At 29.8% G+C, this 18,843-nt stretch overlaps 1 protein-coding gene across 1 annotated transcript; it reads right to left on the bottom strand.

The window, feature by feature from the left end:
* Positions 1–12,246: 12,246 nt before the first annotated feature.
* On the bottom strand, positions 12,247–14,167 carry PADG_08593 (nicotinate phosphoribosyltransferase; the record flags this gene model as incomplete). The annotated part of the gene is made up of 5 exons (XM_010765602.1): positions 12,247–12,470; positions 12,533–12,971; positions 13,041–13,660; positions 13,794–13,877; positions 14,053–14,167. The coding sequence occupies 5 exons, from the start codon at positions 14,165–14,167 to the stop codon at positions 12,247–12,249; spliced, it is 1,482 nt and encodes a 493-aa protein (XP_010763904.1).
* Between the last annotated feature and the right edge of the window lie 4,676 nt (positions 14,168–18,843).

The raw sequence follows: 18,843 nt of genomic DNA, 5'->3' as shown, positions 1-18,843 counted from the left end.
AGTGTTCCATTTCTTTAAACAATCAATTATCACTAATAACTTCTTATCATAAATCTTATAGTTGCATTCCACAGGTGAATGCTTGCAAGAGAAGAAGGCATATGAGCATAGAATGCTCTGCTCATCATATTGTAGCAGCACTTCTTCTGAGATGTAATCTGAGAAGTTTATTTCTAATATAGTCTCATGATCAGAGTCAAATTGAAGCAGGATTGAAGCAGAGATAAACATTGATTTTAGATGCTTAAAAGCTTCCTCAGCCTTGCTCATCCACAAAAAAGAAACATTCTTGCATGTAAGAATCATCAGTGAAATTGTGATCTTTGAGAAATCTCTGATAAATTGTCTATAGAAATTGGCAAAGCCTAAAAATTCTCATACATCTTTAAGAGTAGTAGATGTTGCCTATTTCAAAACAGCTTTAACCTTCTCTGGATTCATTTGTATGCTCTTGCTCACTTCAATGATGAATTCAAGATATTTTGTGCTGTTTATCTCAAACTCACTCTTTCTGATGTCTGCCTGCAGGCCTGCTTCCTGTAGATGCATAAGCATCTTTTGTATATGCTCATGATGCTCCTGTAAGCTTCTTGAGGAAAATATCAAGATGTCATCTAAATAGACTGAGCAGAAGTCATCCAGATATCCACATAATACCCAGTTGATATATTTTTGAAACATGCTCAGAGCATTGGTCAAATCAAAGAGTGTAACCAGCTACTCAAATAGCCTGTATCTGGTTCTAAAGACTGTCATCTACTCATCACCTTCTGTGATTCAAATCTTGTGAAAAGCTGCAATAATGTCCAGATTAGTGAATCATTTAGCCTGTCTAATTCACTGTAAAGTCTCACTGATTAATGGTAGAGAATATCAATTCTTTCAGATGATTTTGTTAAGAGTTTGATAGTCCACATAGAATCTTAGCTCACTCTCAGACTTCTTTGTGAATAGTACAGAGACAGCTGCAGAGAAGTTACTCACTCTAATAAAACTCTTATCTAAATAATCTGTAAAAGTCTTTCACAAAGTCAGTAGTTTCTCTCAAGACATATTATATAGTGAGCCTCAAGAGGGTTGTTCTGTGCTATCATTGATCTTTTTAATCAATTCAATCCCATGATCTCTACCTGGGCCATGAAGTGAGGGTAGAGTGTTGATGGCTTTCTTATCAAATATGTTCAAAAACTCATGATAATGTTCAGACAGCTTTTCTCTAGGGTCAATCTTTGATTTCACTTCTAGAGTCTTTTGAATGTCAGCCAAACTGACAGTGAAGATCTTGATGTTTTACTTCTCTCAAGTGCTCACAAGCCTAGAGAAGCTTACAGCAGAGATGGGAATCACATTAGCTTTTGCATTTGAACTAGACTATACCTCTATGCCACTCTTTTCAAATCTCACAATTCTTTGATGAGGAATTACAGTCATCTTTTGCTGGGCCAGCCAGGGGTCACCTAGATACATATCATGATCATATAACCTATTCACCACATAGAGAAAGGCCTGTTCAGTTACATGACTGCCTATATCAATTCAAATGCCAGTCACTATGCTTGTGGAGAGTCCCATGAAGTCTTCAAATCTGGTCATTTTATCAGAAGGAATTTCAATACATGAGAGCTTATGCTTGTTAATGTAGAATTGAGAAATAAGATCATAGACATTACATTCACTGTCTATCATTGCTCTAGTTGAAAAGACATTATCTACTAGAGCATCAACAGTGAAGGGTTTGAATATCATCTTAGATTTAAATCCTCTTCATTGCTTCTTCATAAGCTTCTTATTTCACTTCTTTCAGTGTCTTTTGATTGAAGCTACTCTTTTTTCTGAATCCTCACTCATATCCACATCATCATTGTCCAGTATCAGCTTGGGGATCACCTTAGCTATCATGGGGGTGGCAGGGTGTCTGAGAGGTTTGAACAGACAGCTCTTAATCATATAACCTCCAGCTCTGCATCTCAGGCACAGGCCTTGCTCTCTTCATCAATTAACCTCTGTCTGATTTATCAATTTAATATGACAGATGTTTGAGATCACAGCATCAGAAGAGAGATTCATCAGATCATCAGTGAAAGCTTTAGACCAGTTTCATCAATCAAGAACAGCATGACAAAGTAGAGAGTGTGAATTAGATGTCATCTGATCTGAAGAAGATCTGCTCTCATGATGTTTAGATCACTGCCTTAGAGTCTTAAGCTCAGAGAGTTGATGATCAACTAATCTAAGCTTCTTGCAGTAATTTTCATAGAAAGATAGTTCTCTTACACCCATCATGCCTTCCCTCAGCTCCATGCCTAGAGTGGATTTCAAATACCTCTTTTTAACATGATCATTCCATCTGTGACTGCCAGCTTCCAGCAGTAGCTGATTAAATTTGAGCAGAAAATCAAAGAGAGCTCTTCTACTCTGTCATAGATTGTTGAGCTTTTGCATAGTCTTTTCCTGTCATGCAGAATCACTAAAGAGCATGTGTGTCTGCTTCAGTAAGCTCTCTACTGTGAAGTTGATTTTGTTTTTATTATTTTCAACTCAGAGGTAAACTCAAGCTGCTGTCATTTCTTCCAGTCTTGAGTACACATACCAAGCACATTTCTCATTATTACCTAAAGCTTTTTCATTGACCTTAAGTTTTGATTGAAGCTTTAGCTCTCACTGAGGGTAGTGCTTCAGATTAGAACCATCATACTTCTTGCAGTTCAGTAGCTTGATCTTTGATCTTCTGACTGCAATGAGTGGTTGTGAGTTCAATTGAGAGAGGGTTGATATCAGAGTGTTCAAAGCTTGTTGTAGATTAGCTATTTCAGCTTGCTGAGCTGCTATTAAATCTCTGTTCTCACACTGAATCTGTTTCTGCTGTTGAAGAAAGACTATCCATTGTTGTTTGAAGCTGCTGGGGGTGTCCCTGCTAATTGCTTTGTGTTGATCTATTTGTGTATTTGTTGTACAAGTCTGTCACTTTATCTCATTTGACTAGATGTTTTCAATGTTGCTCATTCATTTGTTAGCATAATTGCTAACCCAGTCTATTCATATATCAGTGCTATCACTGAACTTCATGATGCAGGATTTAAGACTTTCAATAGTCTATCATATGTCAGCACATTTGCTAAGCATCATGATACAGAATTAAGACTTCCAGTGGCCTATCAATGAAAGGAGTGAAGCAATTTGTAATGTAAAGGGTTAAGCTCTAAGAACTAGAGGATAGTCCTCCTATATAACAAGGACAAATTGCTTGAGAAAGGGAAGAAAAGAATGAGATGAGAACTCAAGCTTAAGCAAGCTCATGTAGCATGATCATGTGCGCACATGCAAACAATGACTAGGCTGAGTCAGTCAGCCAGAGCAAATCTAGAGGTTCAACCTCTTATAGTAACTGTTCTTGTTAAAATCAATATCACAGATTAGACTCTTCATATAATGATCATTCTCAAAGAAAAAGTGCATCAATTCTGTTAATATAAGATGAAAGAGCTGTCAAACAACTAAGTTATTGAAGTTAGTAATAATGACTTTAAGCAGATTCTCTCACAGCTTAATATCATAATGCATCTCTTCATTTCTCCAGAGATCTTTCACAGCTTCTAGACCTTCTGAGTGACAGTCATATCATATAATGTACATCAATTGAAGCAGCAGACTGAGAAAGTTAAAGAATATATCAAGCACTGTATACAGAGCTCACTTTGTTTAATCAATTGTGTTCTAAGTTAGCTAATCAAAAAATATCAAATGGCAATGCATAGTGCTGCCATTCTAGCAGCTGAAAACAGAAAGTTAAGAGCTCAAAATGTCAAACAAAAGAGAAAATAAGAAAAAGACTGTATATATATAACTCAAGAGAGTTCTTTGAGAATTGAAGAAAATTTGAATCATATATAAAAAGTCAATGAATGAGAAGAAGAGATGATTGAAGCTGCAGACTCTCAATCATACAAACACATAGCATCACAGTGTAGTGTATGTGAAACTATCAAACATGCTACTTGTACATGCTCTCAGCATGCAGAAAGTAATTCTTAATAAAATTTACTACTTTCTGTATATAATTATTGCTTAATTTAATCTGAAATACTTTTAAGTAATAAAAGACTGATCAACTAGATGATTTAATCAACTAAATGATAAATTATATTATATTAAGTTAATTATCTAGAATAATTGTTCAATTCAATAAACTTTCTAAATTATTTATTTTAATGATCATTATAAATTTTTAATATCTTAGAAGAAATTGAAAGAGTTGATAATATGTTTTAATTAAACTAATCAATCAATTACATATTTTAATAAAAAAAATTTAAATAGATAATTCTCTCAAACAGTGATTATATATATAATAAGTTAATAATAATATTTTTTATTGAAAAGTATGATTTCAATAATCAATTCTTCAAATCTTATCTAAATAGTATAAAAATTAAAAAATTGATTAATTTTAATAAGAGCTTTCAAATAAGAGTATTTTTGAATTAAAATTTCAAAAATTAACTAAGTTTTAAAAAAGATATTATTTTATTTTAAGTATTATTTCCAGTTAATATTTTTACTCTTTGTTTATTTTCTTATATTAAATTCTTCTTTATAAATTCCTGATAACTATTTTACTATATGATTATATAGTTAGATAGGAAGATTATAAATAATAATATTAAGTAATTAAATATCTATAATTTTGATAAAAAAATTTTAATTGATACTAATAAGACTATTAAGTAAATTATTTTAGTTGTAGCTTTAAAGATAAAGTAAATTACTATAGTTCAATATGATAGCTGTGAATTTATCCCTTTACTTGCAACAATATATATAGATAAAATAGCTCTTTTTTCTACTATTATTTATCAAGAAGAGTTTTATAATATGTTAAATATATAACTATAGAATCTGAATAAGAATAATATAATTTATTTTATAGTTTTTAAAAAAAATTAAAATAATAATAACTATGAATATAACTGACTAAAGCAGATTTTCAATAAGTACATAAGACTAAAGTAAACTATAAAAGATATCTTTTTATTTTAGATAAATACTTTTTTTATATCAATATAAAATTTATTAATTTTATAAATTAAAATTAAATTCTTCTCATAATACTATCTTTATATTTAATTCATTAACTACAATTTTTAAATAACAATATCTTTAGTTCTTTAGCAGAAGCATATTTTTAAAGTATTAATAATTTTATTTACAGTGAATTTAAATTCATTTAAATAATAATAAAATCTTTTTATCAGTTTTCAATTCTACATAAGATTAGTTTTTAATAATTAGGAATATTAAATCTATATTTATTATCACTGATATTAATTTTTTTTATTTTTAAATATATTCTTCATTAATTTATAAAATAGTTTATATTTTTAGTTAATTCAGCTTCAACTGAGATTACTATATCTATAACTATCTATGCTCTTTAATACAATATTAAAAAAATTTAAATTCAATAGAGTCTGCTCTTTAAATATATAAAGAAAATCATATATACTAATAAGAAGTTTTTTTTTGAAAAAAAGTTACTTGAGCATAGAAATGAAACTTTAAATAAAGCTTTATATAATAAAAAGAAGTAATAATGATATGAAGATCTTTTAAATTTATTGAATTTAGAGCAATAGTATGATGTTAAGACTCTCTAAGCTAGCTTCTTGCCCTCATACTGCTTATCACACTGCTTACTAAAGTGCTTACATCTGCACATTGCTTATCAAAGCACCTTAGAATCAGCATCTCTCAAAAATCAGTTCTTTAGAATCAGCACTTTCTGAAGAATAGAATCAGCACTTCATGAGAAATCAGACCATTACATTACTAAATTCCCTCTTTCATGAAAGACTAGAGATAAAATCTATTACTACTCATTTATGTATATAAACACTCTGAATTCTCAAAGTTCTTGAAGAGATTCAGTGATTAGCTACTATTCAATTCTATACATACATTTTCATTCATCATCATTCTCTTTCTTCTGTAATGCTCACTGTGTCTATATATCTACCCTCTTACAATTCTAGTTATATAGCTTCTCACACTTTCTTTTAACACTCAGTTCATTCACTCTAAGTGTCCTCACAGTTTCTAACCACTCTAAGAGAGGTTGTCTGTTAAGTCTATAACAATGAGTCCCAAATATAACTTATGAACTGATACCCCACATACAACATCTAATGAAGAAGTGTGTATAGAAAAAACTCCCTATGAAAAATCATCAAATCTGACTTCAGAAAGAAATACTGGAGCATCTCACACATCAGTTGATGAAGAGATTCAGATAGTTCAACAAGAACAAGGATATCAAGAAATACACAAGAAAGTCCTTGAACTACAATAACAAGTCAACACTTTTGGTGCAGAACTTCAAATCTCTAGAAGCAAACAGCGCGAAGTGGAGCCAACAGATTATACTATTAGTGTCAATTCCACTCATCCCAAGCCTCATCTCACGCCAATTCGAAAACTCTCAAATGAGTTTAAGGCAAAAAGTCTCAAGGAACTAGAAAACTTTATCTTCTCAAGCCTTGCCTTCTATGTCTATCAAGAACAGTACTTTGAGAATGATGATGAATGCAAGATTCTTGAAGCAGCAACACATTTTGATGCTAAACTACAGCAAAAATAGCAATAATACTACCTCAAACTGAAGACACCAATTACCTAGGATGATTTCTATAACTGGATTCATGCTAAGATCATTGACCCAGACAAGACAAGCCAGGACTATGAGTTGAAGTATCAGGCATTAAGGCAATCTGAAGATCAAACTGTTCATGATTTTGTGTCTACCCTTCAGTCAATTGAGAGCTACCTTCTTGAGAAATATAGTGACTATCAGTGAAAGATGCATCTATTTGACAAGATTTTATTCTCTCTTTGTGCAGAATTTGAGAAGTATGTAGTCAAGCTATATGATCTCTTCTATGATACTTTCATCACAAAACTGAGCATTGTGAAGAGCAACATTCTGAAGACTACACAACAAAAAAGCACTACTCACAGAAAAGATCCACATGATGATACATCAACAGCATTTAAAAAGAAAAGCTGGAAATGCAAAAAGTGCTCTGACAACTGATGTGATGTTCACCAAAGCTCTATACACTTCAATGCAGACTGCAAGGCTCAGAAGGACAAGAACAAACTCTCTGAAGACAAATTCTCAACTTCAAAGCCTTCATCAAAACCCTCTTTCAAATCAAATTCTAAAGAGTCAAAAAACAAATAAGAAGTGTCATTCATGCTGCAATGACAACTCTTAACACTCTCAAAAATCAGCAATCACTAAGTCTATTCTTTCTTCTTTCTGCTCAAATTCCAACACTCACAGAAGACACATCAATTCTCACTCTTATAGATTCTGAAGCCCAGGTAAGTTTTATCAGTGAATTCTGAGTCAAATCATATAAATTGCAACCAACAGAGCGTATATCACACAGAATACAGAGGTTTGATGGTCATCAAACACACTCATTTAAAACCATTGATCTAAAGGTAGAAGTCTCAGATAGCAAGAAAACTATAGTCAGAGAATCTCACTTTTTTCATATTGTCAAACTTTCAGACTATGATATGATATTAGAATTTCCCTGGCTCAAACAACTCAATTCTCTCATTGATTGAAAAGATGAAGAATTCTATTTCTGTCAAAAATCAAACAATCAAGAGATAATCCTGAGTGTGACAGATGCTGCTAATGAATTACTCACTGGCATCTCTGCTTACATATTTACAATAGTATATGTCTCAACCTCACAAGCCTCTGGCCCTCTCATCAGAACCTCTGAGGACTCTGCATTCATCTCTGAGCTTCATGTCAGAGGATCTCAGACCTCTGTACAAGTCTCTGAGCCTTTCTCTGAAATTTTAACAATTTTAGAAGACAATCTACTTGCAAATACAGCTTTCATCAATGACCTGCCTGACTATGCCTGATCATATGCACATCTTTTTACTGAAGAGAATGCGTTCAGTGCATCTGTATCTAATGCAGAGCATCTGATTGATCTTGAAAAAGAAGTCAGATTCTCATTCATGTCTATCTACAATCTCTTTGAAACAGAGTTGAAAACTCTTCAGAACTACTTGAATAGTGCATTGAAAAAAGACTGAATATCTCCTTCTCAGAGCTCTGCAGATGCTCTTATTCTCTTTGTTCCAAAGAAGAATAAAGGTTTATAACTCTGTGTAGACTACAGAGATCTGAATTGTCTCACAATCAAAAACAGATATTCATTACCTCTTGTGAGTGAGATGCTAGATAGACTCTCTGAAGCACAAGTTTTCTCTAAGATTGATCTTAGAGATGCTTATCACAGAATATGCATTAGAAGCAGTGATAGATGAAAAACAGCATTCCACATACAATATAGCCACTTTGAGTATAATGTTATGCCTTTTGGGCTTGCAAATGCCCCTGTCATCTTTCAAACTTATATAAACTACACTCTAGCAGACCTTCTTGACATATGCTGTGTGATTTATCTAGATGACATTCTTATCTATTCAAACTCAATGGATGAGCATAAGGTGCATGTACAAAAGATACTTTAATGTCTAGACTGCGCGAATCTGTTTGCAAAGCACACTAAATATGAGTTTGTCAAAAACAAAACCTCCTTCCTGAGGTTCATTGTTGGACCCCAGGGTGTTAAAATAGAATCAAATTGAGTAGCAACCATTACAGAATGGCTAGTCTCAACTAGTATTAAGAAAGTTTAGACTTTCTTGAGATTTACAAACTTCTATCACTGCTTCATCAAAAACTACTTCAAAATCACAGAGCCTCTCTTTGATCTCACAAAGATCTCAAAGAAAGAGGAGTAAAAGCTGCAGTTCACATGAATAAAAGATGCACAATACATCTTTGACACTCTAAAAGAACACTTTATGCAGACTTCTCTACTTGCTCATTTTGACTCAAGCTGAGAAACTCAGATTGAATCTGATATCTCTACAGCAGCAGTGACTGTCATTATCTCTCAAAAACAGAATGATGATCAATGATATTCAATTGCATTCTGATCTTGCAAACTCCTAGATACAGAAACATGATATGATACTCATGATAAGAAACTTCTTGCAATTGTTGCATCTTTCAAGAATTGATGTCATTATCTAAAAGAGAGTCAACATTCAATTCTTGTCTATTCTGATCATACTAATCTTTAGTATTTTATGATGACTAAAACACTGAATTGATGTCAGTCTAGATGAGTGGAAGTATTGTCAGCATATGACTTCATCTTGCATCATCACTCAGACAAACAAAACCCAGCTGATGGACTCAGTTACTGTGCAGATTACATTGACTCTTTTCATGATGAGATCATGCTTTCTATCTTGCAACAGAAGCTTCATCACAGTGTCAAACAGAGTTGAAAATTTAACTCTCACAAATACTTACAACTCTTGTTAACTGCACACAGGTCTATGATCAAGAGCACACACTCTGTGTGAAATCTCTTAGAATCAACACTTCAAACTCTGAGCCTCTCTCAATCTCTGCTCTGAGCACAGACCCTCTCTTATCACTGCATCAAATGCTCATTCATAAGTCCACATCACACTTATTGGAACCACTCAACATGTTGATCAGAAAATCTCTGAAGAAGAAAAATCTAGTTTCAAAGAGACATCTTAAAGATTGAGATATTCTCAGACTGCTGGTTAACACTGCTACAGTCTTCAAATCAGCATTCATTCTTGAAGAACACTATCAGCACACCAGCTGCCTCAACTCTGTGCTGAGTGTGACAGACAACATCAATCAAGACAGCAGCATGAGATTTCACTGAATGAGCAGCACAAGATGAAGCTGTCAACACTGCTATCAGACACAGCAGCTTTGCTCTATAACATGAGATCTTCACTGACCCACTCTCTCTGCAAAGAATAAAAAATCTTGAAGAGCAAGCAGTCAATTCAACTCAGAAAACAGAGTAAACTAGACAATCAACAATCAGTCATCACACTGATAGTGCAATAACCTCTCTGACACAGCAGCTAAAGATGCACTACACTCACTTGAATACACAGTTTATGTGTGAGGTGACAAGGACCACAGTATTTCTCTCTATGGGAATAATCACACACTACAGACAGATTACTCAGCTTGAGCAAGCATCACTCACAATCAGTCCCTCAACATCACTGAATAAGCATCATAAGTGTTATCTTCTATATCAACAAACACTTCATGCTCACATCTTATCTCTATATCAACAAATAATCATCTTCTATAGCTGCTGAGGTCAGTATCTATAAAAAAGAGAGCAACTGTGATGCCAAAACTCTCTAGACTAGCTCCTTGCCCTCACACTGCTTATCACACTGCTTACTAAAGTGCTAATCTCTGCATACTGCTTATCAAAGCACCTTAGAATCAGCACCTCTCAAAAATCAGTTCTTTAGAATCAGCACTTTCTGAAGAATAGAATCAGCACTTCATGAAGAATCAGATCATTACATTACTAAATTCCCTCTTTCATGAAAGACTAGAGATAAAATCTATTACTACTCATTTATGTATATAAACACTCTGAATTCTCAAAGTTCTTGAAGAGATTCAGTGATTAGCTACTATTCAATTCTATATATACATTTTCATCCATTGCTATTCTCTTCCTTCTGTAATGCTCATCATATCTATATACCTACTTTCTTATAATTCTAGTTATAGAGCTTCTCATACTTTCTTTTGACACTCAGTTCATTCACTCTAAATGTCCTCACAAATAGTTTAATCAGACTTAATTTTTTATTATTATTTAAAATTTAATAACTTTATAAAAGAATTCAGAAAGTAAATTATAAAAAATAAAAAAAAAAAGCTACTCAATATATTTAAAAGTAATTTTAGTATAATTTTTGAAAAGTATTTAAATCTGAAGAGATTTATTATAAATAAATTGAATAATAAATAGTTTAAAAAGCTACTCAGAAAGTTTATAAGAAAGAGAAAAACTAAAAAGATAAAGTTGTGAAAAGCTCAACATCTTACTAGAGAAATTAAAAAAATTTAACTTGAAGCTAAGAAGCAAGAACAGACTTATACTCATATTATAAAATAAAAATAGTCAGTTCAACTATAACTATATCAAAATAACAGCAGATGTAGATATCTTTATTAAATTTTAATTTTTTAAACTTTATTTAATTTTTTAATTTAAAAAGTAATATTAATTTTAATTCTCTGAAGTAGTTTATTACTACTTTTACTATTAATTTAAAAATTAATACTTCTTTAATCAATTTTTTAACTTTATATCAGATTTTTTATCATAATTACATTTTTCAGTTAAATATACATCTATTTTATTAAATTATCTATTTTGTATAAAACTAGATATTACTTTTATTACTATTTAATTATCTAATTAATATTTATTTTTTTGTTGTGAAATTAATTGAATTCTAGCAAATTGAATTAGTTTTATTAAAAGCTGTTCATTTAATGATATAGCTTATTTAGTGATAAGTCATGTTATATCTTATATTATAGCTATGACTCATCCATCCACTGCTATAGTTATATCACTTTTATGACTCACTTATGACTTACATAGACCTATACATACATACATATATATATATATATATATTCTATTTTTTTTTGCTGTTTTTCTTTTCTTTTTCTTCTTTTTCTTCAGTTGTTCTGCTCAGATAAATTAGCTAGTCATTATGAATACTACTATTTTATGCCTGCTCCATTCTGACTTTCATCATAATGACAAATACTTTGAATATATCCATCAATAGTAAGACAATTGAAGAAAGATGATCAAAGAAAGGCAAATTCTTTGGGATGAAAACAGCAGGTAAGCTGCATGCAATCACAGCAGATTGGAACCATGGTAAAGTAAAATACACCACAGGCGCGAGAAATCTGCCACTATGGCTGTATCACCGTATCTAACTATCCTGTCTTACAGATACATATAGATTCTGTAGTTTCACGTGAAGGGAAGCTGTGGCCATCCCGGAACCAGGTGGGTTACTACTCTGAATACATGATTGAATAGGGTTGTAGTTATTGCAGCTAGTAACTATTTATTTAGTTATATAGATACGATCCCACTGCTATCGAAGCATGCAGTTGATTGTTATAATGGGATTGTCAAATATTAAAGCTGCCTTTTGCAACCTTTATCTCAGATACGAATACTACATATATACACATTGTTATTGCCGTGGAGATCTAACCGTCCGTACGTATGACACATAATAGCCTATGCATCAATCGTCCCTCTTCCCCCACCTGCTCGTCTCATCCACATTCTGCCAGTAGCGCTCGACGTATCCAAGGCGTTTCTTCACCCTGACAATTGTACGCGTATCGCCAGTATTCTTGCCTAAATTGTCCGATAGTTTAACAGCTGGCCGCCCGCCGGCGGAGGAGAGTTTGATGACGATGTTTAACGGTACGGATTTCTTGTGGTCGGATAGTTGGGTGAAATCGTCTGCTCAACATATCAGTAATGTTCCGTAAAGGCAAAGAACAAGGGGAACGGAAAACACTTACTGGTTAAGAACGTCCCCAGCCCAAAAACAGGTTGAAAACCCGACTCTTCAGCAATAACCTTATAGTCGATACATAACTGCACATTCAACGAGTCGGAGAAGACAATTGTTTTCTTATCCTTTATCCCGACCTTGTCGTAGAAGTCGCGCACCATCTTCACAAAATAGTCTGGGTCGCCTGAATCCTGACGGACGCCCGTAAAGACTTGCGCGTACGTTTTGGCTGGGAGATGACCATGTTCTTCCGATGAGGGACTTATAGGTGCTGCGATTGGAGGTTTTGTCTCGGGTAGTCTGTCAGTTGCGGAATTACCGCCGGCTGAGGAGGCTTGGGTAGTTTCTTCCCATTGCGTTGCGATCGTGTTCTGTGGTATTGGTCTGTTGAACGCTTCGAGGAAAACAGGTGTGCCAAAAGTGTCGGTAAGAGCTATTCCCAGAACCTTCGGAGGCATTTTTTAGAATTTCTCCAGTATATGCAATATTGTTACAATTAAAGTGGTGGAACTCACCCCTTCCCCGAAACACCCCAGCCAATACCGCAAGGCCAGCTCGTTCGCATTCTCGTAATTATCCGTAATAGCAGCGATGCCCATGTACCATTCATGCGCAACTGTGCCCACAGGAACAACCCCATGCTTCATAGCGAAGTGTACATTACTTGTGCCAGAGAAGGTCCCCTTCCAGCCCTTTGCTTTCGCATCAGCGGAAGCGTGGCAGAGCCCCTCCATAACCAGGCTCTGTGCATGATAACTCCTTCTCCGTCTCGTGCCAAAGTCGGAGAAGGTACACCTGTTTTCCAGAAGGACAGAACCTTTTCGATAGGCCTTCTCTTTCTGCTGGTGGTAATCCCAGTCGCGATCGCACCATTTAAAATAAGCCTCGCTGGATAATGCTAGGAGGGGGATCTCGTAGAGAATAGTTTCGACCCATAATCCGTGTATCGCTATGTCTATATCTCCAATATCTGATTCTGAACCGGTGTTGTTTATGGGGGTGAAGGAGAGGTCGAGTTGATCAGCAGGCTTGAAACGGAAAGACGAGAGGAAGCGTAGGTAAGCGGAGTTGAGGTATGGACATTGAGATTTGAGGAATTCACATTCTTCGGTTGTAAGGGAGATATTTGCAAGTTCTGTGGGTCATTAGATAGAAATAATACTTTATGGAGAACAAAAAAATGACGGTAGATACCCCGCGGAATGGTTTGGCATTCAGTTGAGTGGCAAAATCGCGAACATGAATAATCAACGAGAGATGGAACGTACTGTCTGTCTCGCTCTTCAGCCATTTGTAGGCGGCTCTGGTGAATTTCATATCCCTTGTCCGATTGGTGAAAGTATACGTAACTTCTGCGCAACATACATAACCCCGCGCACAAGGGGGACTGCACTGCCCCGCGCGCCATGTGAGAATGATTAGCAAGGATCACATATTGAGGGGTAGCTAATGGAAACAAGAATCGCTGTCGCAATCGCAATCGCATTAACTGAAGTGTATCGCATCCTGGAGGTAGATGCAGCTCACCGGCATCAGAGAAGTATTTCAGCACCGCGCATTGCATGGTCAGCTTGTACAAATCTGTATCAAGCAGCGAGAAGACCCCTTCCGGCTCGGGAGGAGGGGTAGTCGACTCGATCATGGCTAGTTCTGGAGCTAACCAGGGTACGAATTGAGCAAATGGTATGATCAACTGGGATGTAAGATGCTTTGCCCAAAGTAGAACGGATGGTGTTTAATGTGGAGGTACTGCAGTGTAGTATATTTGCATGTGGTGTGTGTCGGAACCAAAAAAAGAGAATATTGAATAGTTATCTTTGCCCATGTTTGCCCTGTTTGCATCGGATATCTCTTTATTTCTTCTTGAACTCTTCTCTTTGACTTATATATATATTCAATCTGACATTTTTATTATTATTAATAATATTCTTCATTTAAGTTGTATTCAGTCAGCAACTATAATTTCTATCTAGTCAGTTAAACTAAACTAATTAGAATTTAACTATTTTACTAATCTAACTAATAAATAACAAGCATTTAAATCAGATAGTTATAGAGTTTCATCTGAGAATAATACAGCATTTAACAAATTTCTAATAAAAGACAAATTTATAATTTCAACTTTCATTTAGTTTTTTTATTAATTTAAACAAAATAACTCAACATAGTATAAAAAAACAATTCAAACAAATGTAAAAAAAAGCTTAATAAAAGTAATATTAAATATATAAAATATTTAAAAAAATAAAATAAAATTTTAAATTTAATATTTTTAACTTATATATATTAAATATTAACTTTATTAAAGATTAAAATTCATTTTTTAGAGATAATTTTTATTATTTTTATAAATTTAATTAAAAACTTTTATTATAATTTAATATTAAAAAAAAGAGCTATAAAGAAAATATTTGAAAAAAAAGTAAAAATCTTATTTAATTTGATATTAATAAAACTAAATTAATTTATTTTTACTTTAAAAAAATAAATAAAAGAAAACTATTACTCTTTAAGATAAAGTTATTAAATCAAAAATATCTATAAAATAACTAGAAGTATAATTAAACTCAAAGCTCAACTTTAAAGTTTATATACAAAAAAGAATTACTCAGACTAAAAGAACTTTAAATAATATTATTAAACTTTCTAATATAAAAAGTAATTTATCTTTTCAATCTATGAAATAATTATATATAGCTTATACAGCTTCTATATCAGATTATGCAGTAGAGATTTGATGAAAAAAATAAAAAAAAAATTATAAATTAATTTTAACTATTATAGAATAAAGCTTTAAAAAGAATTCTATAAGTTTTTAAAGCATTTTCAATTAGAACTATGGAAATAAAGACATTAATTTGACCATTAGCTATTAGATTTAATAAAAGTTATATGAACTCTACTGTAAGAATCATAAAATAAATGTAAATCATTCAATTTAAATAAGAGTATTTACTTTATATTCTTTAAATATATTAAAAAAGATTTAAATAGAGAAAGATTTCTAGATTAGATTAAATATTCTAGTAACTTAAAGAAGATATTATCTTCTTAGCTATATAGAATATATATTATAATTAAAAATCAATTATCAAATTTAAATATAGAAAGTATAAATCACAATAAGCTCTATTTATAAATGAAAAATCTCTAAATTTATTAATAGATATTACTATTAGTAAACTGTCAAAAAAAGAGGAAACAACTATATATATTGAAAAATTTATAGAAATAAAAAAGAAGAACTCATTACTGATATATTCAGATTATTTAAAAAGTAAATAAAAATATTTAAAAACTTATATAATAGTTAAATATTCTAAATTAGATTCAGAAAATAAGATATTTTATAGAATCTATAAAAAGAGTATAAAGTCTTTAATATTAAATTATTTGTAATTCAGAAGACTTTCATAATAGTTTACAAAATAATCTCTTAAAAAGAAAATATTAATAATATTTAAATATTTTTCAATAGTCAAACAGTATTAAAAAGATTTTAAAAATATAAAATTTAAAATAAAAATATTCATATTTACTTATTTTAAGTATCTACTAATGTAGATATTTTTTAAAAAAAAAAGTAAATTTAATATTAAAGATTATAACTAAAACTTAAAAAGTAACTAAAAAAATATTTTCTGATTATATATTAAAAGAAAGATTAAAAAATTATATTTTGATAAATAAAGAATAAATTAAAAAAAAAATACTCAGTATATAAGATATAAAATAAAATCAAAGTAAAAATATATAACAATAAAATATAGAAAGAAAATATTTCTCTTTATAATATAATTAAAACTTAAATATAATTACTTTAAATTATATATAAAAATATTGAAAAATTCTTTAAACTTTGATAGATATAATTTCTATAATATAGTTAAAAATGCAGATCATATACTAATAAATTACTCATTAAACAATAAGAAAAAAAATTAAAAGAAAAATATTTCATTAATCAATTAAATATGATTATTCTATTTAATATTAAATTAAAAGAAAGTTTTTAATTAAGTTTATAGAGAAAATAAAAATTATCTCTAAAGAATAAAATTTATTATCAAATGAAATTGATATTTAATTAATAAAAAAGCTAAGAATATTTTTAAAAATACTTTTATTAAGATTTTTTTTGTATTAAATTTATTTATTTTAATTTATTTTAATTTAATTTATTTTGTTATTTATTTTATTTAAGTTGAAAAAGAGGCTAGATTAAAATTAAAATTAAAAATATATTTTTTGTTAAAAAATTGTTAAATACTATATTATTTTAAAAGAAAACTTTATAAATATATAAATTATTTACTATTTATTATTTAGATTAGTAAATTAGTTACAATGTAGTATTAAATAAGTAGATATCATAGTGACTAATTGAATATATCTTAAATAATAATAATAATAATAAGTGGAATTATCTACTATTTTATCTTTTTAATCAAACTCAGTAAAGTATTTTATTTAATAAATTTTAAGATATTTTTTAATGATTTTCATAAGAAGTTTTTAAATAATTTAAGATATAAAAGCAAAGTTATAAGCTACAAACTTTTCTATATAAAGTAAAAGCATTTGTTATTGCTGATTTGAGAGCATCTTCTTATGTTAGAATACTACTTCATTCTGTAAAAGATACAACTTATTATAATAATAAAATAGTATTTTCTTAATAATTAAACACTTTTTATTAGTTGTAGCATAAATTTTGATCATTTAAGCTATTAAATTCTTTATTACAAGTTGAATAACTTCATTATTTGATATCTTGTAGCAGTAAAAATTCAAGATTAAATTGCAATATATTATAAAAATATAGCTTATTTAGTAATAAAATTTATTTAATAATAAGTTATATTATAAGCAATATAAAGATTATGATATAAGAGAGATATAATAAATATAATAATCTTTTATTAATAGTTATTTTATTGAGAGATATCTTTTATATTGTAACGTTGTTATTTAATCTTTTAAATTAAATTTGTATATAAAATAAGAAATATAAGTATAAGAATATCAATTATCTTCAATCTTTATAAAAGAAAAATAAAATTCTCTATTTATTAATAGAAAAAGCTTAATGTTATAATTATCACTATTCTGTCTCATAAAAAATTATTTATTTTAAATTTATCAACTTTCTATTTATATATAATTTTTCTATTTATATTATATTAACTTTCTTTATATATTATCTATTTTTCATATTTGACAGTATTTTTTTTTTTAAAAAAAATACTTTATAAAAATCACAATTAGATTTAAAAGCAATTTAGATTAAAATAAAATAATATATTCTATGTTAAAATATTTTAAATAGCTAGATTGATTTAAATATTCTATATATGTAACTATTATATCTCAACTAAAGTCATAATGATAAAAATATAAAAGCTTCAATTCATTTATCTAACTAGATACCTGCAGTAAAAATTTTAAACTGAGAATTAAAATATAGAAATAAATAAGTAATTTAATATATATAAATAATTGAGGATTAAAACAAATAAATTTTTGAAATAAAATGAATTAATAAGAGTAATTAAATATAATTGAGATTAAAATAGATTAATTATACCTTATATTATCAGCAACTATATTATAATATTACTGTTCAGTTTAAAAGAAGTTTTTGCTCTCAAATAGATATATTAGATACAAAAAATAAGTAAAATAAAATATATTAAACTTATCAATAAATTAATTATTTTAGCTATAATTTATTATATTTTATATATTTTTCTTTATATATCATTAACATCAGAGTTATTATTAGTATGATATTAAAAGTTTTTATAATATAATTGACTACTCAATAATTTTTATTACTTAATAATTTTATAAATTTCACCTTAATTTTTCAATTTTAAATCTTAATATTATAATTAATAAAGCTGCAATTCAACTTGCAAATAAAGATATAAAATTATAAAAATTTCTAAATTACAAGTAAACTACTATAAAATATAAGATTTATTTGACTATATTAATAAAATAATATAAAGAAGAGTAGATCTATAGATCTAAAACAACATTAAAATATTATAAAAAGTTAATTAACTTGTAAAAAAAAATATCTATTTGATATATAAATTATCTAATAGATTATAACTTTTCTTTTACATTTTAAATAGTGTGAAATTTATTAACTGAATTTACTAAAAAATTTATTTAATAGCATTGAATAAATTGTTTTTATCAGTATCATAAGATTAAGCTAAAAAGCACCTATTGCATATTATTATAACTTAACTAGAAGTATGATAATAGTAAAACAAAAGCTTAATTTTTCTATATAATTAGACAGCT

Source organism: Paracoccidioides brasiliensis (genome assembly GCF_000150735.1).
Source record: "Paracoccidioides brasiliensis Pb18 unplaced genomic scaffold supercont2.23, whole genome shotgun sequence".
In the NCBI taxonomy this organism is placed as follows: Eukaryota; Fungi; Ascomycota; class Eurotiomycetes; order Onygenales; family Ajellomycetaceae; genus Paracoccidioides; species Paracoccidioides brasiliensis.
The sequence above is the reverse complement of the archived record's forward strand: the minus strand, read 5'-3'. Positions and strand labels throughout refer to the sequence as shown.